Source organism: Somniosus microcephalus, chromosome 3 (assembly GCF_052327205.1).
Source record: "Somniosus microcephalus isolate GS21.2 chromosome 3, FLI_Smic_1.0, whole genome shotgun sequence".
Lineage (NCBI taxonomy): Eukaryota > Metazoa > Chordata > Chondrichthyes > Squaliformes > Somniosidae > Somniosus > Somniosus microcephalus.
Window position 1 is genome coordinate 28,673,587 of NC_140989.1, and position 26,198 is coordinate 28,699,784.

The 26,198-nt window shown below is 49.0% G+C and overlaps 1 protein-coding gene across 1 annotated transcript; it reads left to right on the plus strand.

The window, feature by feature from the left end:
• Positions 1 to 22,559, plus strand: arv1 (ARV1 fatty acid homeostasis modulator). Its single transcript, XM_085979777.1, has 5 exons — positions 1 to 246; positions 10,950 to 11,069; positions 11,429 to 11,582; positions 16,199 to 16,423; positions 21,985 to 22,559. The coding sequence occupies exons 1-5, from the start codon at positions 154 to 156 to the stop codon at positions 22,089 to 22,091; spliced, it is 699 nt and encodes a 232-aa protein (XP_085835903.1). The 5' UTR covers positions 1 to 153; the 3' UTR covers positions 22,092 to 22,559.
• The last annotated feature ends 3,639 nt before the right edge of the window (positions 22,560 to 26,198 follow it).

Here is a 26,198-nt window from a genome sequence, read left to right on the forward strand (position 1 = left end):
CGTGATGCTGTGCGCGACAGCCCCACTCAACAGCCCGCCCGCACCCCAGCCCCGCGAGCTGGTAACCAGGCAGCCAGAAGGGCGGCGGAGGAAGAGGGCAGTTGGCCGGGCCCTCGCGCTTCGCTCTTTGAAAGTTAACGGCCGCCGGTGGCGATGGCAGCGCTGTACCGGTGCGTCGAGTGCAACGAGGAGGCGCAGGAGCTGCACAGGGACTACAGCCATGGCATCATCAAGATCACCATATGTGTAAGCGCGGCGGCGGGGGAGGGTGAGGAAGGATGTTCTTGCCATGGAAGGAGTGCAGCGAAGATTCACCAGGCTGATACCTGGGATGGCAGGAATGACGTATGAGGAGAGATTGGGTCGATTGGGCTTATACTCGCTGGAGTTTAGAAGAATGAGAGGGGATCTCATTGAAACTTATAAAATTCTAACAGGAGTAGACAGACTAGATGCAGGAAGGATGTTCCTGATGGTCGGGGAGTCCAGAACCAGGGGTCACAGTCTAAGGATAAGGGGTAAGCCATTTAGGACAGAAATGAGGAGGAATTTCTTCACCCAGAGAGTGGTGAACCTGTGGAACTCTCTACCAAAGAAGTCAGTTGAGGCCAGTTCATTAAATATATTCAAGAAGGAGTTGGATATATTTCTTAAGGCTAAAGGGATCAAGGGATATGGGGAGAAAGCAGGGACCGGGTACTGAATTTGGATGATTAGCCATGACCGCATTGAATGGCGGAGCAGGCTCGAGGGGCCGAATGGCCTACTCCTGCTCTTATCTTCTATGTTTCTATAACATTACATACATAGGATAAGATAGCAAAATACTGCGGATGCTGGAAATCTGAAATAACAACAAAACGCTGGAAAAACTCAGCAGGCCCAGGCAACATCCGTGGAGAGAGAAACAGAGTCAACGTTTCGGGTGGAAACCCTTCTACAGAACTGAGAAAAAAAGGCAGGATATATCTCCAGCCTCCCCTTAAATGCATTCCCTTCAACCACTCCCTGTGGTAGCGAGTTCCACATTCTCGCCACTCTCTGGGTAAAGAAGTTACTTCTGAATTGCTTATTGGATTTCTTGCCGACCATCTTCTACTGATGGCCTCTAGTTATGCTCTTCCCCACAAGTGGAAACATTCTCTCCCTATGCTCGGCGCCGGCCGAGGCCACTCACCTGCCCGGAGGCCGATGGGCACCACAGCTGGGGCGATCCACAGGAAGAGCCCCAGCGCACGTCCAGAGTCTCCACCGCCCCGGAGGATGGCGCCTCGTTCAGCCGTGGCACGTGCCCAGCCCCGCTTTGCACCCCAGCCCGACTGACCCAGCCTTGAGAGCCAATCCTTATCCCGAAGATACGGATCGCAATCCCGCACTCACTTTCACACCTTGCAATTGCAACAAAAAAAGAAAGACTTGTATTTTCTATAGCGCCTTTCGCGACCTCAGGACCTCGCAAAGCACTCTACAGCCAATGAAGTACTTTTTTTATTCATTGATGGGATGTGGGCGTCGCTGGCTAGGCCTGCATTTAGTGCCCATCCCTAATTGCCCTTGAGAAGATGGTGGTGAGCCACCTTCTTGAACCGCTGCAGTCCATATGGTGTAGGTACGCCCACAATGCTATTAGGAAGGGAGTTCCAGGATTTTGGCCCAGCGACAGTGAAGGAACGGCGATGCAGGTCCAAGTCAGGATGGTGTGTGGCTTGGAGGGGAACTTGTAGGTGGTGATGTTCCCATGCGTCTGCTGCCCTTGTCCTTCTAAGTGGTAGAGGTCGCGGGTTTGGAATGTGCTGTTGAAGGAGCTTTGGCGAGTTGCTGCAGTGCATCTTGTAGATGGTACACACTGCAGCCACAGTGCGCCGGTGGTGGAGGGAGTGAATGTTGAAGGTGGTGGATGGAGTGCCAATCAAGCGGGCTGCTTTATCCTGAATGGTGTCGAGCTTCTTGAGTGTTGTTGGAGCTGCACTCATCCAGGCAAATGGAGAGTATTCCATCACACTCCTGACTTGTGCCTTGTAGATGGTGGAAAGGCTTTGGGGAGTCAGGAGGTGAGACACTCGCCGCAGAATTCCCAGCCTCTGGCCTGCTCTTGTAGCCACAGTATTTATGTGGCTGGTCCAGTTCAGTTTCTGATCAATGGTAACCCCCAGGATGTTGATAGTGGGGGATTCAGCAATGGTAATGCCATTGAATGTCAAGGGGAGATGGTTAGAGTCTCGCTTGTTGGAGATGGTCATTGCTGGCACTTGTGTGTTGCGAATGTTACTTGCCACTTGTCAGCCTAAGTCTGAATGTTGTCCAGGTCTTGCTGCATATGGACACGGACTGCGTCAGTATCTGACGAGTCTCGAATGGTGCTGAACAGTGTGCAATCATCAGCGAACATCCCCACATCTGACCTTATGATGGAGGGAAGGTCATTGATGAAGCAGCTGAAGATGGTTGGGCCTAGGACACTGCCCTGAGGAACTCCTGCAGTGATGTCATGTGATTGAGATGAATGACCTCCAACAACCACAGCCAACTTCCTTTGTGCAAGGTATGATTCCAACCAATGGAGAGTTTTCCCCTCGATTCCCATTGACTTCAGTTTTGCTAGGGCTCCTTGATGCCACACTCGATCAAATGCTGCCTTGATGTCAAGGGCAGTCACTCTCACCTCACCTCTTGAGTTCAGCTCTTTTGAAGAGTAGTCACTGTTGTAATGTAGGAAATGCAGCAGCCAATTTGCACACAGCAAGATCCCACAAACAGCAATGTGATAAGGACCAGCTAACCTGTTTTAGTGAAGTTTATTGAGGGATAAATATTGGCCAGGACAACAGGGAGAACTCCCTTGCTCTTCTTCGAAATAGTGCCATGGGTTCTTTTACGTCCACCTGAGAGGGCAGAACGGGGCCTCGATTTAACGTCTCATCCGAAAGATGCCGCCTCCGACAGTGCAGTGCTCCCTCAGTACTGCACTGGAGTGTCAGGCTAGATTTTTGTGTTCAAGTCCTGACTACACTTCAAAAAAAGTGCTTCGTTGACTGTCTTGAGTTTCGTGCCTGAAGCCCATTTTCTCGAGCCTCTCGTTTCCTTTGCTATTCACACGTCCTTTGTTTCTCTGATGCCTTTTATTTCCCCAGTGTGTTGCTTCCCTTTTTTTCTGACCCTATTAGTATGCCTGACGATCTGTTATCATAGATAGAATCACGCAGCGCAGAAAGAAGCCATTCAGCTCATCGTGTCTGTGCCAGCTATTTGAAAGAGCGATCCAATTCGTACCAGTGTCAGCCGTGGATCCTTTGGTAGCTACCTCACCTCAGAGTTAAAAGGTTGTGGGTTCCCACTCCAGAGACTTGAGCACAGAAATCTAGGCTGAAAGAAAGAATGACTTGCATTTATATAGCGCCTTTCATGACCACCGGATGTCCCAAAGCGCTTTACAGAATCATAGAATGGTTACAGCACAGAAGGAGGCCATTCAGCCTGTCGAGCCCATGCCGGCTCTTTGCAAGAGCACTTCAACTAGTCCCACTCCCCCGCCTTTTCCCCGTAGCCCTGCAATTTTTTTTCTTTCAGGTACATATCCAATTACCTTTTGAAAGTCACGATTAAGTCAACCTCCACCACCCTTTCAGGCAGTGCATTCCAGATCCTAAGCACTCGCGTAAAAAAGTATTTCCTCATGTTGCCTTTGGTTCTTTTGCCAATCACCTTGAATCTGTGTCCTCTGGTTCTTGACCCTTCCACCAATGGGAATAGTTTCTATATACTCTGTCTAGACCCCTCATGATTTTGAATACATCTCTCAAATCTCCTCTCAACCTTCTCTGCTCTAAGGAAAACAACCCCAGCTTCTCTAGTCTATCTGCGTAACTGAAGTCCCTCATCCCTGGAATCATTCTCATAAATCTTTTCTGCACCCTTTGCGCCTTCATATCCTTCCTAAAGTGTAGTGCCCAGAATTGGATACAATACTCCAGTTGGGGCCGAACCAGTGTTTTATAAAGGTTCATCATAACTTCCTTGCTTTTGTACTCTATGCCTCTATTTATGAAGCCCAGGATCCCGTATGTTTTTTTAACCGCTTTCTCATCCTGCCCTGCCACCTTCAACGATTTGTGCACATATACCCCTAGGTCCCTCTGTTCATGCACTCCCTTTAGGATTGTACCCTTTAGTTTACATTTTCTCTCCTCATTCTTTCTACCAAAATGTATCACTTCACACTTTTCTATGTTAAATTTCATCTGCCATGTGTCCACCCATTCCACCAGCCTGTCTATGTCCTCTTGAAGTCTATCACTATCCTCCTCACTGTTCACTATACTTCCAAATTTTGTGTCATCTGCAAATTTTGAAATTGTGCCCTGTACACCCACGTCCAAGTTATTAATATATATCAAGAAAAGCAGTGCCACATAAATACTGTGGCAACAAGAGCAGTCCATGCCTGCATGCAACAAGACGTGGACGACGTTCAGGCTTGGGCTGATAAATGACAGGCAACATTCGCGCCACAGAAGTGCCAGGCAATGACTATCTCCAACAAGCGAGAGTCTAACCACAGAAAGCTAGCATGCAGGTACAGCAAGCAATAAGGAAGGCAAATGGCATGTTGGCCTTTATTGCAAGGAGGTTGGAGTATAAGAGTAAGGAAGTCTTGCTACAATTGTACAGGGCCTTGGTGAGACTGTGCACAGTTTTGGTCTCCTTATCTAAGGAAGGATATACTTGCCTTGGAGGCGGTGCAACAAAGGTTCACTAGATTGATTCCTGGGATGAGAGGGCTGTCCTATGATAGATTGTGTAGAATGGGCCTATACTCTCTGGAGTCTAGAAGAATGAGAGGTGATCTCATTGAAACATCCAAGATTCTGAAGGGGATTGACAGGGTAGATGCTGAGAGGTTGTTTCCCCTGGCTGGAGTGTCTAGAACTAGGGGGCAGAGTCTCGGGATAAGGGGTCGGCCATTTAAGACCAAGATGAGGGAACTTTCTTCACTCAGAGGGTTGTGAATCTTTGGAATTCTCTGCCCCAGAGGGCTGTGAATGCTGAGTTTTTGAGTATATTCAAGGCTGAGATCGATAGATTTTTGGACTCTAGGGGAATCAAGGGATATGGAGATGGGGCAGGAAAGTGGAGTTGAGGTCGATGATCAGCCGTGATCTTATTGAATGGCGGAGCAGGCTCGAGGGGCCGTATGGCCGACTCCTGCTCCTATTTCTTATGTTCTTATGTACTGAACCCCTGCACTGTCAGAGATGCCTTTTCAGATGACTCCTCTCGGGTGGATGTAAAAGATCCCATGGCACTATTCAAAGAAGAGCAGGAGAGTTCTCACCAGTGTCCTCACCAATATTTATCCTCAACCAACATAACTAAAATAGATTATCTGGGCATTTATCTCATTGCTGTTTGTGGGGCCTTGCTGTGTGTAAATTGGCTGCCGCGTTTCCTACATTACAACAGTGACTACACATCAAAAGAGTACTTTGTTGGCTGTAAAGGGCTATGGGACTGATGCGCTATCAATTACTCATAAAAGACTGAGAGTTAGAAGAGTAACCAAAGGCTTTTATTAACAACAGAATGGAGGTCTGCCTCGAGTGGTCGACCGGTCCAGGATACAAGGGCTGGGGAGCAGTCACCTTTATACTAGGACCTGTGGGAGGAGTCAGCCGAGGCATGTCCAGGCATGTACACAGTGGAATACAAACAGGACAAACAGGAATACAAACAGTGGTTTACCACATTCACCCCTTGTTTAAAATTGAGTCCGGCGGGGTGAAGTGTATTAAAAGTTAGTGTATTGGAGTCTCTCCGGAGGTCTTGTCTGCCGCTGTGATCTGCGTGGCGACGGCAGAGGTAGTGAAGTTTCCGGCGTCGAGTCCAGCGTAGGCTGTGGCACAGGCGTGTCGTCCTCGTAGATGTCGAGCGGGTCGCGGGGCCCAGGCCTGCCGTCTGCTGGGGCTGGATATCGGATCGTGGGGGGGGGTGGTAGTGGGTAGTGGGTTACTGTGGTCCCCGAGGGTGCAAGGTCTCTTATGGAGACTGTGTCCTCCCGCCCGTCCGGGTATGCGATGTAAGCATACTGGGGGTTGGCGTGGAGGAGGTCGACCCTCTCGACCAGGGGGTCCGTTTTATGGGTCCTCACGTGTCTTCTCAGTAGGACCGGCCCTGGGGACGTCAGCCATGGCGGTAGCGATGTCCCCGATGTGGACTTCCTTGGGAAGACAAACATTTTCTCATGAGGGGTGGCGTTAGTGGCAGTGCAGAGCAGTGACCGAATAGAGTGGAGCGCATCGGGGAGCACATCCTGCCAGCGGGAGGTTGGAAGGCCCCTAGACTTTAAGGCTAGCAGGACGGCCTTCCAAACTGTCGCATTTTCTCTTTCCACCTGTCCGTTCCCCCGGGGGTTGTAACTGGTGGTCCTGCTTGTGGCAATACCCCTAGTTAGCAGGTACTGACGGAGTTCGTCGCTCATAAACGATGAGCCCCGGTCGCTATGGATATAGCTGGGGAAGCCGAACAGGGTGAAGAGGTTGTTCAGACATTTAATGACCGTGGCACTGGTCATGTCCGGGCAGGGGAAGGCGAACGGGAAACGGGAGTACTCATCAATAATATTGAGGAAGTACACATTGCGGTCGGAGGAGGGGAGAGGCCCTTTAAAATCGACGCTCAGGCGCTCGAAGGGGCGAGTGGCTTTTATCAGGTGGGCCCTGTCTGGTCTATAAAAGTGCGGTTTGCACTCAGCGCAGACTTGGCAGTTCCTGGTCATGGTCCTGACCTCCTCAATAGAGTAAGGCAGGTTGCGGGCCTTGATGAAGTGGAAGAACCTGGTGACCCCCGGGTGGCAGAGGTCATTGTGGAGGGCCCGCAGTCTATCGATCTGCGCGCTGGCGCAGGTGCCACGCGATAGCGCATCCGGGGGTTCATTTAGCTTCCCGGGCCGGTACAAGATCTCGTAGTTGTAGGTGGAAAGTTCGATTCTCCACCTCAAGATCTTGTCATTTTTGATTTTGCCCCTCTGCTTGTTGTTAAACATAAAAGCAACTGAACGCTGGTCAGTGAGCAGGGTAAATCGTTTTCCGGCCAGGTAGTGCCTCCAATGACGCACAGCCTCCACAATCGCCTGGGCCTCCTTCTCAACAGCGGAGTGTCTGGTCTCCGGGCCTTGGAGGGTTCGTGAAAAGAAGGCCACGGGTCTCCCCGCCTGATTGAGGGTAGCGGCCAGGGCAAAGTCAGACGCGTCGCTTTCCACCTGGAAGGGGATGGATTCGTCCACTGCGTGCATGGTGGCTTTGGCAATGTCCTCCTTGATACGGTGGAAGGCTAAGCGGGCCTCTGCCGTCAAGGGAAAAGAGGTGGACTTGATCAGCGGACGGGCCTTGTCCGCATAGTAGGGGACCCACTGGGCGTAATAGGAGAAAAACCCTAGGCACCTCTTCAGGGCCTTGAGGCAGTGGGGCAGTGGAAGTTCCATAAGGGGACGCATCCGGTCGGGGTCGGGGCCGATGACTCCGTGTTCCACAACACAGCCAAGGATGGCAAGGCGGTTTGTGCGGAATATGCACTTCTCCTTGTTATATGTCAGGTTTAGGAGTTGGGCGGTGCGGAGGAATTTTTCGAGGTTTGCGTCATGGTCCTGCAAGTCACGGCCGCAGATGGTCACATTGTCCAGATATGGGAAAGTGGCCTGCAACGCATTTTGATCTACCATCCGGTCCATCTCCCTTTGGAAGACGGAGACCCCGTTGGTGACGCCAAAGGGAACCCTAAGGAAGTGATAGAGGCGGCCGTTTGCCTCAAAGGCAGTGTACTGGCGGTCCTCAGGGCGGATGGGGAGCTGGTGGTACGCTGATTTCAGGTCAATGGTCGAGAAGACGCGGTACTGCGCGATCTGGTTGACCATATCAGCTATACGGGGGAGTGGGTAGGCGTCCAGCAGGGTGTAGCGATTTATTGTCTGGCTGTAGTCGATGACCAGGCGCTGCTTCTCGCCGGTCTTAACGACCACAACCTGGGCTCGCCAGGGGCTGGTGCTGCCCTCAATAATCCCTTCTTTCAGGAGCCGCTCCACTTCGGTTTTAATGAAAACCCTGTCCCCGGCACTGTATCGCCTGCTCTTTGTGGCGATGGGCTTACAGTCGGGGGTGAGGTTAGCAAACAGTTGGGGGGGGGTGACTCTGAGTGTGGAGAGGTTGCACCTGGTGCGCGGCGGGCAGTTTGGAAGCTGCTGGCTGCGGACTGTGAGTGGGGGTAGGGGTCCACCGTACGCCATCGTAACACTTTTAAGGTGGCACTGAAAATCTAACCCCAGCAGGACGGCAGCGCAGAGGTCAGGCAGGACCAGAAGTTTAAAATGATCGTACACGGTCCCGTCTACTACGAGTGTCACCACGCAGTAGCCGCCGATGTCCGCCGACTGGGACTCGGAGGCCATAGAAATCCGCTGTTGCGCAGGCAGGACTGGGAGAGAGCAACGCCGCACCGTGTCGGGGTGGATAAAGCTCTCCGTGCTCCCAGAGTCAAAAAGGCAGATTGTATCGTGACCATTTACCTTAATGTCCATTGTGGAACTGGCCAGTTGGTGCGGTCTCGCTTGGTCCAGTGTAACGGATGCCAGCGTAGGGGTCGGTGTGTCGCTGCGGGTATCAGATGAGGCGGTGTCGGGGGCCTGCTGCGTCCCGGCTGTCGTCCAAGATGGCGGCGTCCATGATCCCCATGTGGCTGGAGGCGTCCAAAATGGCTGCTGTACCGGTGATTCGCACATGGCCGGGGAGGTCCAAGATGGCGGCCCGCATGGCCCACACGCGGCGCTGCTGGGGTTCGGGGTGGCTTTGGCCCTGCAGACGCTAGCGTAGTGTCCCTTCTTCCCGCAGCCCGAGCAGATCGCGTTTTTCGCCGGGCAGCGCGCTCTGGGGTGTTTTGCCTGGCCACAGAAGTAGCATTTCTGGCCTTGGGGCACTGCTGTCTGGCCTTGGGACACTGCTGCGGTAGTTGGGCCGTTGTTGGGGTGTGGCTGGGGTGGCACGGCGCTATGAGGCGGTCCTACCGTGTCCCAGGCTGTCATTCCCCGCGGCGTCCACGGTGCAGAGGAGTAGGCATCCATGCCCTGGTAGGCTGCATCCAACGATAGTGCGAGTTCAGAGGCCTTGTTGAGGTCGAGGTTACTCTGCTCCAACAGTCGCTGTCGGGTGTAATTGGATCTGTGGCCCGCTACAAAAGCGTCCCGGATAAGTTCCTCTGTGTACACGGCGGCCTTTACATCCTTACAACCACAGGCCCGGCCAAGCACAGACAGTGCCTGAAGGTATTCCACGGTCGATTCCCCAGGTTGTTGTTTACGACTCCCCAGGAGGTGCCTGGCGTACACTTCGTTCACTGGGCGCGTGTACTGGTCCTTGAGGAGCTTGATAGCGTCCGCATACGAGGTCGCGTCTTGGATGACCGAGTACACTCGGTGGTTCACTTTGGAGGTCAGGACATCCAGTTTGTCCTCGTCCGATTTGATTGCTTCGGAGGCGGTCAGGAATTTTTCGAAACACTTAAGCCAGTGAGTAAACTTGGTGGATGAGTCCGCCTCCCGATGATCTAAGTCCAGGCATGCTGGTGTGAGGATCTTCTCCATTATAAAATGTTGTTAATAAAATTGATGCGCTATCAATTACTCATAAAAGACTGAGAGTTAGAAGAGTAACCAAAGGCTTTTATTAACAACAGAATGGAGGTCTGCCTCGAGTGGTCGACCGGTCCAGGATACTAAGGGCTGGGGAGCAGTCACCTTTATACTAGGACCTGTGGGAGGAGTCAGCCGAGGCATGTCCAGGCATGTACACAGTGGAATACAAACAGGACAAACAGGAATACAAACAGTGGTTTACCACAGGGACGTCCTAAGGTCATGAAAAGTGCTTTATAAATAAATGCAAGTTGTTTCTTTATAAAGGAACAGGGTATCTAGGTCCAAGTCAGGGGTGGTATGTGACTCAAGTGGTGGGGAGGGAGAGGCATATTCAGTTCAATGATTGGGGCACTGATTAAGCAGATTGCTCTGCCTTGGATGGTGTTAAGCTTCTCGAGTGTTTTTGCACCTGCACACGTCCAAGTGAGTGTTGAGTATTCCATCACACTCCTACCTTGAGTCTTGTAGATGGTGGAGGGGCATTGAGGGAGCAGGAGGTGATCCACTTGTCAAAGATTCTACTTGCTGTTGTAGCCACACTGTTGATATGGCTGGTCCAATTAAGCTGGTCAATAATAACCCCCAAGATGTTTATGAAATAAATAAATTGCATTTATATAGCACCTTTCATAAACTCAAGACACCCCAAATTGCTTCACAGCCAGGTAGTTCCTTTTTCTTCGAACTATAGCTTTGTAGGGAAATGTAGAAGCCAATTTGTGCACAATGTCCCACAAACAGCAATGAGAGAAATGGCAGTTAATTTGTTTTGATGATAATTGGTTGAGGGATAAATCTTGGCCAGGATGCTGGGAGAACTCCCCTGCTCTTTATCATGTACAAGGCAGACGGCGCCTCGGTTTAAGGTCATCCAAAATACAGCATCTCCGACAATGTAGCACTCCCTTATGCCGAGAATGAATTTAAAAGAAGAGATGGACACCCAACTCCCAAGTGAAAGATTTAATCTTTGGCCTGTACTGCATAAAAGTCCCCATCCAATGTGGAGTAATTATAATTACATTTGAGTTTTATTTTCTTTTGGATATGAAATAAATTAACAAGTTATTGCACAGAATTACATTTTTTAACTGTTTCATTTAACCAAAGTGCTTTTCTTTGTTAATGTATGACATAATAGCTCCAGGATCACTGCAGTGCTTATGACCCTGTTCTTCCACAGATCAATAAGTGTTGTCCAGTAACCTAATAGTTACAGCAATTAATGGTCAGTGGGACTGAAAAATGAATTTTATTTTTTTTCTTCCAGAAATCATGCCAGAAACCGGTTGACAAGTACGTTGAATATGACCCAGTGATCATTCTCATTGATGCAATCTTATGTAAAGTTCAAGCTTATAGACATATAATCCTCAATACCAAGATTAATGTAAGTACTTGTAAATTGTAGTATTACTTCCCCGTGAAGTCCTTGGTAATTACAGTAAAATACAATACATGTATCCCCTTTGTGCATCATGTGACTGATATTTTCCAGTAACGTGCAAGTATTGATGATGACACCCTTCTGGTGTTGTCAGTCAACATAATGTTTTATTTCCCTCACAATTTTCTTCCCTTCCCTCCTGAAGGCATTGATTCTTTATTGGGGGTTATGGTTTACAGGTACCAAGTGCCCTCCAGTACCCTTCTTAGGATGCCATTATTCCTGTGTAAGCCTTGTCGATTAGCCTTTTATAATATCGGCATTGTTAACCCAATGAAGGTTTTTTTTTAATTTTCCTTCAGATTCATTGGAAGCTGTGCATATTCTGCTTGTTGTGTGAAGCATACCTTAGATGGTCACAGCTGCAAGATTCACAGCAAACTGTTGATCCTACCGATATAATTCGTTATGCCAAAGAGTGGGACTTCTATCAAATGTTTGGATTAGCTAGTTTGGGTAAGATCACTTATTTTCCCCTTTTTAAAAAAAAAAAAAATCATCTTATTAGTTCATCCTTCATGTGTGAAAGAATATCCATCATCTGGACTGGAAGGGACCTGTTCATAGTTCGTCTTCACAGCCCTGTTGAGCAGACATAATGCATATATGTAGACTTTGATTTTGTTTGATTAAAAAAAAGTCCAATTTGATTTAAACAGAATGTGATACCTTCAAACCTCCAACTAGGAGATGTACATTTGATCCCGCATGTTTCTGAATTCTGTATATGTTATGTAAGGAAGCCTCTGCCCCAATTGGTGACAGAAGGTCAAAGGAGAGCACAATTGTCCTCCCAGCAGTGGCTTTAAGCAACATTGGTGCAAACCTGAACAGCAGACCACCCATCCATCTTGACCACAGTTAATGTGTGGCCTGGGAAAATCAGATGGACTGGAGAAGAAAAGCTACAATGGGCCAGAAATTCCAGGCCAGAAGCGTGAGTGCGCTCGGGGTACTCACGCTTCTGGCCGTTGGAAATGCCGGCGTTCAGCAGGAACAGCGCATGCGGGGAACGCCGGCATTTCCAGACCTCGAGCGCGTGCGACTGCACAGGCAGCGCTTGCGCAGTGAACTTCGTGGATTTCATTCATGAAATCCGTGAGGGTAAGTCCTCAGAACTTACACTGAAAAAAAGCAAGTGTAAAGTGGTTCATTGGCTGCGGAGGAAGATATATTTTATCGTGGAGCTTTTGAAATGCAATATTTTTGTTTGGGAAAGGGAGGGAAGTTATTTTAAGTAAGTTTTAAAGTAAAAATTTTTTTTTTTTTTTAAAGGGTTTTCAGAACGGTAGGTAGAAGGAGCAATTGTGGCTGTGTGAATGGAATGTGAGAATGAGTTATGTATGTATGTCCACATATATTCCTTTACGTATATGTATGTATGTTTTATATTCCTTTACTATGAATATGTTTTTAATTATGATTTTCCAATAAGTTACTTTCTCTGAAAGTCATAATTAAATAATACATTCATACACATAAGTAAAGGAATATATACATAACACGCAAAGGAATATATACAGACATACATACTTTCAGAAGCTCCACGATAAGAAATATCTTCCTCCGCAGCCTCTGTAGCAACTGTACCCATGCTTTTTTCATGTGTAAGTTGTAATGACTGGACCTCACTGAAAGCATTAATGAAAGCGGCGAATTATACTGCGCACGCGCTGCATGTGCAGTCGCACGCGTTCTGCCTCTGAACCCCTTCGTTCAGAGGACAGGAAATGCCGGTTTTCCCCACATGCACTGTGCATGCTGAAAACCGGCATTTCATCCGGCCAGATGCGTAAGTACCCCGACCGTACTAGCGCATTTGGAAGGGAATTATTGGGCCAACATTTTAAATGTCAATAAAATAAAAAATTTAACACTTGCACCACTTGCCCCCTCGCACCTGCGACTGAGGGTCCAAGGAGGTGCATTGCGCAAGAGGTCATCATCGGACGTATCCTCACACTGTTCCCTTTGGGGAACTGTATGAAGTGGTGGAAGGATTTATGGCCGTGATTAACGCTCATTCCGTGACCATAACCATCTTTGAACCAGCCATTAGGGTGGTTAGTCCTATGGCGGGAGGGTTTTACGGGCTCCCACAACCCATCTGAGGGGGGGGGGGGCGGCCACCAACACCCACGGATGCAAGTATCCCGCTGGATGTCCACCCAGAATTTAAAGTTGGAGCTCCGACTCCACTTGCCGGGACTGTCTGGAGTGGGGTTCAAAACCCTACTCCTTCTGGCCCAGCGGCGGGGATGGTTACTGCTACGCAAAAGGCACACTCCGCACAAAAGGTGACACCCATACGTTTCCTGCGCCTTTTCCCTCCCCGTGACTGGAGCCCTATGCTGCCATTTCACGTTGCTAATCGGATTGGGCCTTTGTCATAGCGGTAGGATCCCTGCCGCTGGGCCAGATCAGGGTAGGGTTTCGAACCCCGCTCCAGACAGTCCCGGCAAGTGGAGTCGGAGCTCCGGCTCTAAATTCTGGGTTGACATCCAGTGGGATATTTGCGTCCGTGGGTGTGGGTGGCCCCCCCTCCTTGTATAGCTTGTGGGAGCCCGTAAAACCCTCCCGCCATAGGACTAACCGCCCTAATGGCTGGTTCAAAGATGGTTACGGTCACGGAATGAGCGTTAATCACGGCCATAAATCCTTCCACCACTTCATACAGTTCCCCAAAGGGAACAGTGTGAAGACACGTATGACGACGACATTGCTAAATAAATAAATGGAATTAAAAAAATTCTTTTAGGGCTTTTAAAAGTCTTTAAATTACTTTAATTCTCTTTAAAACTACTTCAGATTACTCAAAATAATGTAAACATTTTAAAAAGTTTATAAAAGTTACCAAAATCTTCAAAAAACTTCCAAAAACCTATTTAAACTGCTGCTTTGCATGTAAAAAAGCAAAGCAGCTTGACAGAAACATTGGGGGCGTGTCCAGTGAAACTGAGACCTCAAGGGGCGTGTCTCACTTACACTGCACGCTCCTGGGTCCGCGCTGGCTGCGCTCCTGGGCGGCGTGACGTCATACGCTGCCCGGGATTCTTGCTTCAGTTTCTGGAAGTGCAGGCGTCCCTGGAGCTGATCGGCAGGAGCGCGGGGTAAGTGCAAATACGGGGCTTGCACGCGCTGCAAGCCTCGTTCTGGAATTTCTGGCCCAATGTACCAGGAAACTTTGTGATATCCGGCACCGACGGGACTGAGCTGTTGTCGTCCCATCGAAACTGCCGGACAAACCAGCGCTAATGTTGAAACATACAGAGCTTTGAGCTCCGTATCTGGCAACAAACCCTGTACAGCTTCTAAACAGTCGGCCGTACCTTGCAAGCATCTCTGCAGCTTAGCAACAGCTTCAGCGAGACCTTGCAGAGCCTGACTGGTGGAAAAAAAAGCAACGAAAAGAAAAAAAACCTAACGAAACGGCTCCTGATTTTTGCCGGTGGATCGAGCATTCCGGACAGTTAACCTCCAGATAAACCAAAGTTTCCTGTACTCCTGATAATTTGAAGTCGCTTTTTTGCACTAAAAAATTTAATTTATCCAATTTGAATTAAGCAATGTAAAAACAATTTAAAATGGGAATGTTCTCACAGAAATTCAGATTATCAGACAATTCAAACATTAATGAATTGAGGAATAGACTACTTTCGAAAAACTGAATTGAGTCATCAGTTATACCTTGTACGAGTTATACCTTGCCTGGTTCCATTATTATCTAGCCAGTTGTAGCCAGAGAATCACCTGCGCTGGCTTCTCTTCCCACTCCTTCACTGTTACCTCTGGAGTCCCCCAAGGATCTATCCTTGGCCTCCTCCTATTTCTCATCTACAGGCTGCCCCTCGCCGATATCATCCAAAAACATCGTGAGGTTCCACATGTACGCTGATGACCCCCAGCTCTACCTCGCCACCACCTCTCTCAACTCCTCCACTGTCTCTGATCTGTCACGCTGCTTGTCTGACATCTAATACTGGATGAGCAGAAATTTCCTCCCAACTAAATATTGGGAAGATTTAACCCATTGTCTTCGGTCCCTGCCACAAACTCCATTCCTTAGCCACCGATTCCATCCCTCTCCCTGGCCACTGTCTGAGGCTTAACCAGACCGTTCACAACCTTGGCATCCTATTTGACCCTGAGATGAGCTTCCAACCACATATCTGCTCCACCATCAAAGCCGCCTACTTCCACCTCCGTAACATCGGCAGTCTCCGCCCCTGCCTCCGCTTCTAAACCTGTGACCTCTACCATCTCGAAGTCAGTGGTCAAGGGCAGCAGGCATATGGGAACACCACCACCTCCTAGTTCCTCTCCAAGTCAAACACCATCCTGACTTGGAAATATATCGTCGTTTCTTCATTGTCGCTGAGTCAAAATCCTAAAACTCCCTACCTAACAGCACTGTGGGAGTACCTTCACAATACGGACTGCAACGGTTCAAGAAGGCAGCTCACTCCCACCTTCTCAAGGGCAATTAGGGATGGACAATAAATGCTGGCCTTACCGGCCACGCCCATATCCCATGAATGAATAAATGATCTGCTGCTGAAACGCAGTCCATGCCTTTGTTACCTCTAGACTTAACGACGGTATTCCAACGCTTTCCTGGCTGGCTTCTTATCTTCCACCTTCCATAAACTTGAGCTCATGCAAAACTCTGCTGCCTGTATCCTAACTTGCACCAAGCCCCGTTCACCCATCACCCCCTTGCTCGCTGACCTATATTGGCTCCCGGTGCGGCAACGCCTTGATTTTAAAATTCTCATCTTTATTTTCAAATCCCTCCATGGCCTCGCCCCTCCCTACCTCTGTAACCTCCTCCGGCCCCACAACCATCTGAGATTTCTGTGCTCCTCCAATTCTGGTCTCTTGCGCATCCCCAATTTTAATCGTTCCACCATTGGCGCGTGCTGCTGTGAAGCGCCATGGGACGTTTTGCTACGTTAAAGGCGCTATATAAATGCAAGCTGTTGTTGCGGTGTTTTTTTTTTTTAAGTGCCACTTGCAAAAGTACCGCAAAAAAATGAGGCAAATATGCTGTAATGTTGGTTTTCTTTTTCTAGAGCTAGCAGCATTCCTGAGTGGGGCATTTTTGTTCTTGTGGTTAACAAAAGAAGATTTTATCAAGAAAAAATCAAATCTCAACACGCTGCTAATAGCCTTATTATTGTCTGGTTATGGAAAGCTCCTCGTCATTCCAGCTGTGATCTGGGAACATGACTACTCACCACTGTACATTAACCTCATCAAATTCTTTGTGCTTGCGTCAAACACACAAGCTGTCCGAGGTAACCTGCTCATGATATAAGACTGACTATTTAATGAACATGAATTGAAGAAATGTTATAGTCGTAGCCTTCTGTGTTAACTGTATTTCATTTTCTGAAATGTGGTGAGCTTGCAATGTAAAAATAAGCTACTGTAGATACAGTTTTAAATTATATTGTTCAAACATGATAAAGTATAAATATCTGTAGCTAGATTTAACCATTTACTGTGAATGCTGACGATTGATATGAATGCGCTGTTGTTTTGCATGTAATAGCATCCGCATGACTTAGTCCCCTCCCCTATTAACTCTTCAGAAAGATTCGGAATGTGGTAAACTTAATTTTTCAACAAGAATTATATTTACTGCTATTTCGTAACTGTGACAGCAGTTTTGTCCTGTGGACTTCTATCTACTGTAAATTAGGTTAACTGGCTTTGGGGTACAGCCATCTGATAACTTTCAGAATTAAAAACCAAGCAGAAAATCTTCATTCCTGCAGTTTAAAAAAAAAAAAAATCTTTATGGAAATGCATGATTGAAGCCATTCCAATCGTGCAGAGATCAGATTTTTATCAGTCGGCTCTGTCTAGTTTTGGAATGTCTGTCACCTTAGCTTAAATTGTAGCTACCCCTTTCCAAGCTTCAGTAGTTTCCAGAGTGACAAAATGCGTTCTGCATCTGCCTGCGCTCAAAAGGTAAAGAACATGGATAAGTTTTTCTTCAAAATATTTTGCGCAAGGGTCTTAAAGTATGGACCAACATTGTGGAAGAATGAAACATTCTTCACATTCTATCTATAGCAAGAGTAGACTTGAAGTGGGAGTGAAATAATTTATGATGTGGAGATGCCGGTGTTGGACTGGGGTGGACAAATGTAGGAAGTCACACAACACCAGGTTATAGTCCAACAACTTTATTTGAAATCACAAGTTTTCGGAGCACTGATCCTTCGTCAGGTGAAGGAGCAGCGCTCCGAAAGCTTGTGATTTCAAATAAAGCTGTTGGACTATAACCTGGTGTTGTGTGACTTCCTACATTTGAAATAATTTAGTCCAATTTAAGTCCTAAATCGGGATCCTATGTACATCATACGACTCCGATTTGTATATTAAAAGGGTCTACCGCCTAACTCAGACAAGCACACCAGCTGTCCAGTGGCAAGCCCTTGGGAAGGTAGTGTTAGCCACACCAATGGCTGGAATAAGGTGGTAAGTCATATCCCAGCATTTTCAGGGTGTGACCATCCTGGTTCCGGCAGACAGAAGGCCTCAAAATCTCCCCCATTGTGTTGATTAGTGACACAGGGGCACACATTAGCAAATAGAGGAGCATTTTAAACACATGGTTGTTGGTCATCTAAATCCTAAACTGACAGGAGTGTTCTCTGTGGCAACCCCCTGTTCATCCAAGTTTCCTCTATTTTCAGCTCTTGATTCTTTTTCTTCTTTTCTGTATCTGCAGTGATATAATTTGCAAAACTTTGTGGGATAAGAAAAAGTTATTTGCTGAATGCTTCTTTCTGCACTGGTACTCGTGAAAAGCCGGGATAGTAGTTCACCATCCGTTTCACAGTTGTTGAGATAACATATACAATGCGTTTTTTTTATTTGTTTATGTGATGTGAGCGTCGCTGGCAAGGCCAGCATTTATTGCCCATCCCTAATTGCCCTTGAGAAGGTGGGGGTGAGCTGCCTTCTTGAAACGCTGCGGTCCATATGGTGAAGGTACTCCCACAGTGCTGTTAGGTAGGGAGTTCCAGGATTTTGACCCAGCGACGACGAAGGATCGACAACATCTTAAGTCAGGATGATGTGGGACTTGGAGATGGTGGTGTTCCCATGCACCTGCTGCCCTTGTCCTTCTAGGTGTAAGAGGTCGTGGGTTTGGGAGGTGCTGCCGAAGAAGCCTTGGCGAGTTGCTGCAGTGCATCTTGTAGATGGTACACACTGCAGCCACGGTGCGCCGGTGGTGGAGGGAGTGAATTTTTAAGGTGGTGGATGAGGTGCCAATCAAGCGGGCTGCTTTGTCCTGGATGGTGTCGAGCTTCTTGAGTGTTGTTGGAGCTGCGCTCATCCAGACAAGTGGTGGGTATTCCATCACACTCCTTACTTGTGCCTTGTAGATGGTGGAAAGGCTTTAGGGAGTCGGGAGGTGAGACTCGCTGCAGAATACCTAGCCTCTGACCTGCTCTTGTTGCCACAGTATTTATGTGGCTGGTCCAGTATGTTGATAGTGGGGGATTCGGCGATGGTAATACCATTGAATGTCAAGGGGAGGTGGTTAGACTCGCTTGTTGGAGATAGTCATTGCCTGGCACTTCTGTGGCGCGAATGTTACCTGCCACTTATCAGCCCAAGCCTGAACGTCGTCCAGGTCTTTTTGCATGTGGGCATGGACTGCTTCATTATCTGAGGAGTTGTGAATGGCACTAAACACTGTGCAGTCATCAGCGAACATCCCCATTTCCTTATGTTGGAGGGAAGGTCATTGATGAAGCAGCTGAAGATGGTTGGGCCTAGGACACTGCCCTGAGGAACTCCTGCAGCGATGTCCTGGGGCTGTGATGATTGACATTCAACCACCACAACCATCTTCCTTTGTGCTAGGTATGATTTCAGCCAGTGGAGAGTTTTCCCCCCGATTCCGATTGACTTCAGTTTTACTAGGGCGCCTTGATGCCACACTCGGTCAAATGCTGCCTTGATGTCAAGGGCAGTCACTCTCGCCTCACCTCTGGAATTCAGCTCCTTTGTCCATGTTTGGACCAAGGCTGTAATGAGGTCGGGAACCGAGTGGTCTTGGCGGAACCCAAACTGGACATCTGTGAGCAGGTTATTGGTGAGTAAGTGCCACTTGTTAGCACTGTCGATGACACCTTCCATCACTTTGCTGATGATTGAGAGTAGACTGATGGGGAGGTAATTGGCCGGTTTGGATTTGTCCTGCTTTTTGTGGACAGGACATACCTGGGCAGTTTTCCACATTGTCGGATAGATGCCAGTGTTGTAGCTGTACTGGAACAGCTTGGCTAGAGGTGCAGCTAGTTCTGGAGTACAAGACTTCAGCACGATAGCCAGGATGTTGTCGGGGCCCATAGCCTTTGCTGTATCCAGTGTGCTCAGCCGTTTCTTGATATCACGTGGAGTGAATCAAATTGGCTGAAGACTGGCTTCTGTGATGGTGGGGACCTCGGGAGTAGGTCGATATGGATCATCCACTCAGCACTTCTGGCTGAAGATGGTTGCAAAAGCTTCAGCCTTGTCTTTTGCACCATCATTGAGGATGGGGATATTCATGGAGCCGCTTCCTCCCGTTAGTTGTTTAATGGTCCACCACCATTCTCGATTGGATGTGGCAGGACTGCAGAGCTTTGATCTGATCGGTTGATCGTGGGATCGCTTACCCCTGTCTATAGCATGCTGCTTCTGCTTTTTAGCATGCATGTAGTCCTGTGTTGCAGCTTCCCCAGGTTGGCACCTCATTTCTAGGTACGCCTGGTGCTACCCCTGGCATGCTCTTCTACACTCCTTATTTAACCAGGGTTGGTACCCTGGCTTGATGGTAATGGTAGAGTGAGGGATATGCCGGGCCATGAGGTTACAGATTGTGGTGGAATACAATTCTGCTGCTGCTGGTGGCCCACAGCGCCTCATGGATGCCCAGTTTTGAGCTGCTAGATCTGTTCTGAATCTATCCCACTTAGCATGGTGGTAGTGCCACACAACACGATGGAGGGTGTCCTCAGCGTGAAGACCGGATCTCGTCTCCACAAGGACTGTGCGGTGGTCACTGCTACCAATACTGTTATGGACAGATGCACCTGCGACAGGTAGATTGGTGAGGACAAGATCAAGTAGGTTTTTCCCTCGTGTTGGTTCTCTCACCACCTGTCGCAGGCCCAGACTGGCAGCTATGTCCTTCAGGACTCGGCCAGCTCGGTCAGTAGTGGTGCTACTGAGCCACTCTTGGTGATGGACATTGAAGTCCCCCACCCAGAGTACATTTTGTGCCCTTGCTACTCTCAGTGCTTCTTCCAAGCGGTGTTCAACATGGAGGAGTACTGATTCATCAGCTGAGGGAGGGTGGTAGGTGGTAATCAGCAGGAGGTTTCCTTACCCATGCTTGACCTGAAGCCATGAGACTTCATGGGCCCAGAGTCAATGTTGAGGACTCCCAGGGCCACTCCTTCCCGACTGTATACCACTGTGCCGCCACCCTGGTGGGTCTGTCCTGCCGGTGGGACAGGATATACCCAGGGATGGTGATGGAGGAGTTTGGGACATTGGCTGAAAGGTATGATTCTGTGAGTATGACTATATCAGGCTGTTGTTTGACTAGCCTGTGGGGCAGTAAAGTACACCTCCTTTCTTTGCCACTTTTTCTTTGCCAATTTTCTCCCATCTCTCGTTAATATATCGATGCCATTGATGTTGGAGTCCTAATCCAGATATTAAATGTATTGCACTGAGATCGGTTTCTGCCAGCAAGTAGAAATCAGTTTAAAGTGGTCACAGACTGGCACAACAGCAACCTCCTCAGCCTGTCTCCCCAAAAAATATATATCATGTAGACATTCTTAGGATATTAAACATGACAGAACTCTGAGCTGTCACACCAACCACATAGTATTAATGATTAAATGTTCAGCACAGACCAATCAGAGACACTTGCTGCTCTGACAGAAATTATTTTTTTTATCTCTGCTATACTCAGTACCAACTTTTATTTCTTATTTTTACTTTTTTCCTATCTCTCAAGCTGAATTTTGTGCAGTTACTTTGTGTTACTTTTTAATTATTACTTTTCTTCCTGCGTGTCAACCTTGGCTCAGTGGTAGCACACTCGCCTCTGAGTCAGAGTGCTGTGGCTTCAAGTGAGACTTGAGCACATAATCCAGGCTGACACTCTAATGCAGTACTGAGCGAGTGCTGTACTGTCGGAAGTGCCGTCTTTTGGATGAGACTTTAAACCGATGCTCCGTATGCTCTCGTGGACGTAAAAAATCCCACGGCATTATTTTGATGAAGAGCAGGGAAGTTTTCACCAATGTGGTGAATATTTGTCCATTCATCAACATCACTAAAATAAGATTATTTGCTCATTACTTCATTGCTATTTGTGAGACCTTGCTGTGTGCAAATTGGCTGCTGGGTTTCTTATGTTACAACAGTGACAACACTTCAGCAGCTGTAAAGCACTTTGGGATGTCATTAGGTCATGAAAGGTGCTATATGAATGCAAGTTCTTTGTTTCTTTCTATAGTCCTCCTGTCAGCAGCTCATTTTTCTCCTCACCCATTCCCAGAATAACAGTGCAACATCTTTTAATTTTTTTTCTTTCTGCACTGTTACTGGGTTGAGCCTCCAATCTCTTGCTGCAGGACTGCCAATTAGCAATGGCACAGGACCTTCACAAATAATTAAAAATCATAACTGGTCGTATTAGTTCAAGGTCCAATATAAAAATATATTTAACTATGTAACAAGCAAGTAATGGTCTGTTCCTGAACATGTCCTGTGTTTATTTCAAGTCTTTAAACTGTGAAAATGTCTTATTATGGTTTGTTTCCTCTTGCAGTTGTGCTGAATAGCAGCAGGAGGTTTGCGTTGTCTGTCATTTTCGTTGGATGGATGGCGGAGCAGTTTATAGCCTGCATCTTTCAAAAGCTTAAATGGAGCACATAACCTGTGTTGGAAATATCTAAGAGCACAAGTATGGGATACAAGAACTACTGGTTTGTCAGCCCTGTTCCACCTGACACAACTTTTACGGTTACTGGTATGCACGCTCCACAACTTAATCTCCTGAGAGAAGTTAACGGCCACAGGTAAAATACGCAAGAAAGGAAGAGTGTGAAATGTCTTTCTGATCATAAAGGCAATCAAACATAAACTCCAGAATCTCCATCTAACAATCACTTGGCAGCTATTTATGGTCAGGATCACATTCAGTGACTTCATGCAGATCATGGACGTAACAGGTAACATTACTACCTTTGACATTAAGTGAAAATAGAATTCAGATTCTGAAGAATAATGTACCGTTTGTACAAAATAACAGGCAGATTTCCCACTCGTACAGTTGCTAAGGCATCAGTTTAGCAATCCATTGTTTATTTCTAACTAATAAATAAGATTATTATGAATCTTGAATATTTTGTTGTTTTCTTCTGTACTTCAGAAATTATTATTACATGACATTGTAGTAATTATTGAAATTCACCCCCAAAAATGGAGAGCAACATTTTATTCTTTTGCCAGTTGTATTTACCAAAAAGGAAAAAAACTTTAAAAAGAGCAGCTTTATATCTGCACTGCAATCTATAAATTTGTTGCAAGCTAATTGGTTAGCTTTGAAATGATCCCGATAAAGGGACCATTTGTTATAATGCTGAATGAACATTGACCACTACCACTATTGAATTCTTTTTGTATTCCTTGAGAATCTTTTATCTTAATTAACAACAATTGATGTATGCATGATCTCCTATCGCGCCGATTTCTCAAGTATCAAATGATGCAGCTGTATCACTTACACACATTTGGTGCCAAGATTAGTGCAAGGGAAGTGAAAACTGCTCTTTGTGGAACATCATTTATAAATTTAAATGTCACTGCGAGCTTGTTAGGTTAAATAGCCTCTTGTTCCTAAATTGTGTTGTTTGCTGAAGGTAATTTCTTTACGGTGGGGAGAGTTTTCTCCCCTTTGATGGGTGTCCTTTTGTAATCCATCAATCCACTCCCAATCAAGAGGGCAGACTGGACCTCTGCCATTGCTGCTGTGTAAATGGAGATGTATCAGAGGGTGCATTTACATTACACTTACTGCAGTTAGGATTTCAGCCAGGCTATACCCTGTTTACATTTCTTGGCTCCTGCCTGACTGAAACTCTATTTGTCCTGAGCATGCTTTTCCCTAGTGAGCGGCAGGCAGCCTGGGATCAACACTTGCAGACAGAAAGGAGTGTTTTGCAGGTGGGCACCTAATCTGCGTTTGGTCTCCCCCGTATTGAAGAGACCGCACCGTGAGCAACAGTTATAGTACACATCAAACTTGTGCTATTGAGGCAGAAGATTGTGGGTTCAAGTCCCACTTCAGAGATTTGAGCATATAATCCAGGCTGACGCCCAGTGTTGTACTGAGGGAGTGCTGCACTGTCTGAGGTGCCGTCCTTCGGATGAGATGTTACACCGAGGCACCATCTGTCATGCCAGGTGGACATAGAAGATCCCACGGCACTATTCAAAGAAGAGCAGGGAAGTTCTCCTGGTGCCCTCGACCAACAGCTACAACGGATTATCTGGTCATTTATTTAATTGCTGTTTGTGTGAGCTTGCTGTGCACAAATTGGCTGCATGCTTCCTGCATTAGAACAGTGATTGCACTTCAACAAGTAATTAATTGGTTGTAAAGTGCTTGATGTCCTGAGGTGGTGAAAGGTGCTATATAAATGCAAGTTCTTTCTTTCTACAGGACACATACTGTGGCCTGCACCGCCACGCTTTCTTTGGCTGCGTGCGGAGAAGGTTGAGATCGGATTGTGGGGAAGAGAGGGGATCGAGGGCGGGGGAGAGAGAGAGAGAGAGGGTCGAAGCGGAGGAAAGAGGAGGGAGGGAGAGAGGGGGGGAATCGAAGCAGGGGAGGGGGGATCAAAGGGGGGATGAGAGGAAAGTGGGGGGGAGAGAGGGGGAAAGTGGGGGGGAGAGAGAGGGGGAAAGTAGGGGGGAGAGAGAGGGGGAAAGTGGGGGGGAGAGAGAGGGGGAAAGTGGGGGGGAGAGAGAGGGGGAAAGTGGGGGGGAGAGAGAGGGGGAAAGTGGGGGGGAGAGAGAGGGGGAAGTGGGGGGGAGAGAGAGGGGGAAAGTGGGGGGGAGAGAGAGGGGGAAAGTGGGGGGGAGAGAGAGGGGGAAGTGGGGGGGGAGAGAGAGGGGGAAAGTGGGGGGGAGAAGAGGGGGAAAGTGGGGGGGAGAAGAGGGGGAAAGTGGGGGGGGAGAAGAGGGGGAAAGTGGGGGGGAGGAGAGGGAAAGTGGGGGGGAGGAGGGGGAAAGTGGGGGGGAGAAGAGGGGGAAAGTGGGGGGGAGGAGAGGGAAAGTGGGGGGGAGGAGGAGGGGGAAAGTGGGGGGGGAGGAGGAGGGGGGAAAGTGGGGGGGGAGGAGGAGGGGGAAAGTGGGGGGGGGAGGGGGAAAGTGGGGGGGAAAGTGGGGGGGGGGAGAGAGGGGGAAGTGTGTGGGGGGGAGAGAGGGGGGAAGTGTGGGGGGAGAGAGGGGAAGTGTGGGGGGAGAGGGGGAAGTGTGGGGGGAGAGGGGGAAGTGTGTGGGGGAGGGGGAAGTGTGTGGGGGAGAGGGGGAAGTGTGTGGGGGGAGAGAGGGGGAAGTGTGGGGGGAGAGGGGGAAGTGTGTGGGGGAGAGGGGGGAAGTGTGTGGGGGGAGAGGGGGGAAGTGTGTGGGGGGAGAGAGGGGGAAGTGTGGGGGGAGAGAGGGGGAAGTGTGTGGGGGGGAGAGAGGGGGAAGTGTGGGGGTGGGGGGAGAGGGGGAAGTGTGTGGGGGGAGAGGGGGAGTGGGGGGGTGTGGGGGAGTGTGGGGGAGAGTGGGGGTGTGTGGGGGTGAGGGGAGTGGTGGGGGAGAGGGGGAGTGTGTGGGGGTGAGAGGGGGAGTTGTGGGGGAGTGAGGGGGGAGTGTGTGGGGGGTGAGGGGGAGTGTGTGGGGGGGGAGTGTGGGGGAGTGTGTGGGGGGGAGTGGGGGGAGTGTGTGGGGGGTGTGGGGGGGTGTGTGGGGGGGAGGGGGGGTGTGTGGGGGTTGGGGGGGGGGTGTGGGTTGGGGGGGGTGTGGGGGTGTGGGGGGGGGGGGGTGGGGGTTGGGGGGGGGTGTGGGGTGGGGGGGTGTGGGGGGTTGAGGGGGGGGTGTGGGGGTGAGGGGGGGGGGTGTGTGGGGGGGTAGAGGGGGTTGTGTGGGGGTTGAGGGGGGTGTGGGGGGGTGAGGGGGTGTGGGGGGTTGTGGGGGGTGGTGTGGGGGGGTGTGGGGGGTTGTGGGGGGTTGGTGGGGGTTGTGGGTGTGGTGGGGGGGGGGTTGTGGGGGTGTGTGGGGGGGGGTGTGTGGGGGGGGGGGGGTTGTGGTGTGGGGGGGTGTGTTGGGGGGGGGGGGTGTGGGGGGGGTTTGGGGGGGGTTGTGGGGGGGGGGGTTGTGGGGGGGTGTGTGGGGGGGTTGGGGGGTGTGGGGGGTTGGGGGGGAGTGAGGGTATGGGGGGTATGGGTTGTTAGGGGAAGGGTGGGTGAGTGGGGAGTGGTGGGGGAGTGGGGTTTGTGGTGGGAGAGTAAGAGGGGGTGAAAGGGTGATAGTGGAGGAGAAGATGAGAAAGGGTGTAGAATAGGGGGAGAGAAGAGAGAAGATGGAAGTTATGATGATGGGATTGTTCTGAGATAGTAATGATTAAAGAGTGGATTAATTGTTTGTTGGGGGTTTTTGTGGGTGGATGAGAGAGATTATTATTATTAGGGGTGGGTGGGTTTTTGTGTGTGGTTGTATAGATGGGGTTTTGGATGGGTGGGGGGAAGGAGTGTGGGGTGTGAGGGAAGGAGGGTTAGGGGAGGGGGGGAGGGTAGGGGTTGTGGGTTATGGGGGGTGGGTGTTTGGGGGGGGTTGTTGGGGTGAATGGAGTTATTGGGGGATGTTATGTTGAGTGAGGAAATGAGTTATAGGGAGGGGAGAGATGAATGAGAGAAGAATTAGGTGATAGGGGAGGAAAAGATTAGCGGAGATAATGAGAATGAATTTAATGAGTAGTAAGTAGAAAAAGAA

Excerpts from the sequence above, each read along its gene's own strand:
- arv1 (XM_085979777.1), top strand. The coding sequence starts at position 154 with ATGGCAGCGCTGTACCGGTGCGTCGAGTGCAACGAGGAGGCGCAGGAG. Across the intron at positions 11,070-11,428 it reads TCCTCAATACCAAGATTAAT|ATTCATTGGAAGCTGTGCAT; the intron begins GTAAGTACTTGT and ends ATTTTCCTTCAG. Across the intron at positions 11,583-16,198 it reads GTTTGGATTAGCTAGTTTGG|AGCTAGCAGCATTCCTGAGT; the intron begins GTAAGATCACTT and ends TTCTTTTTCTAG.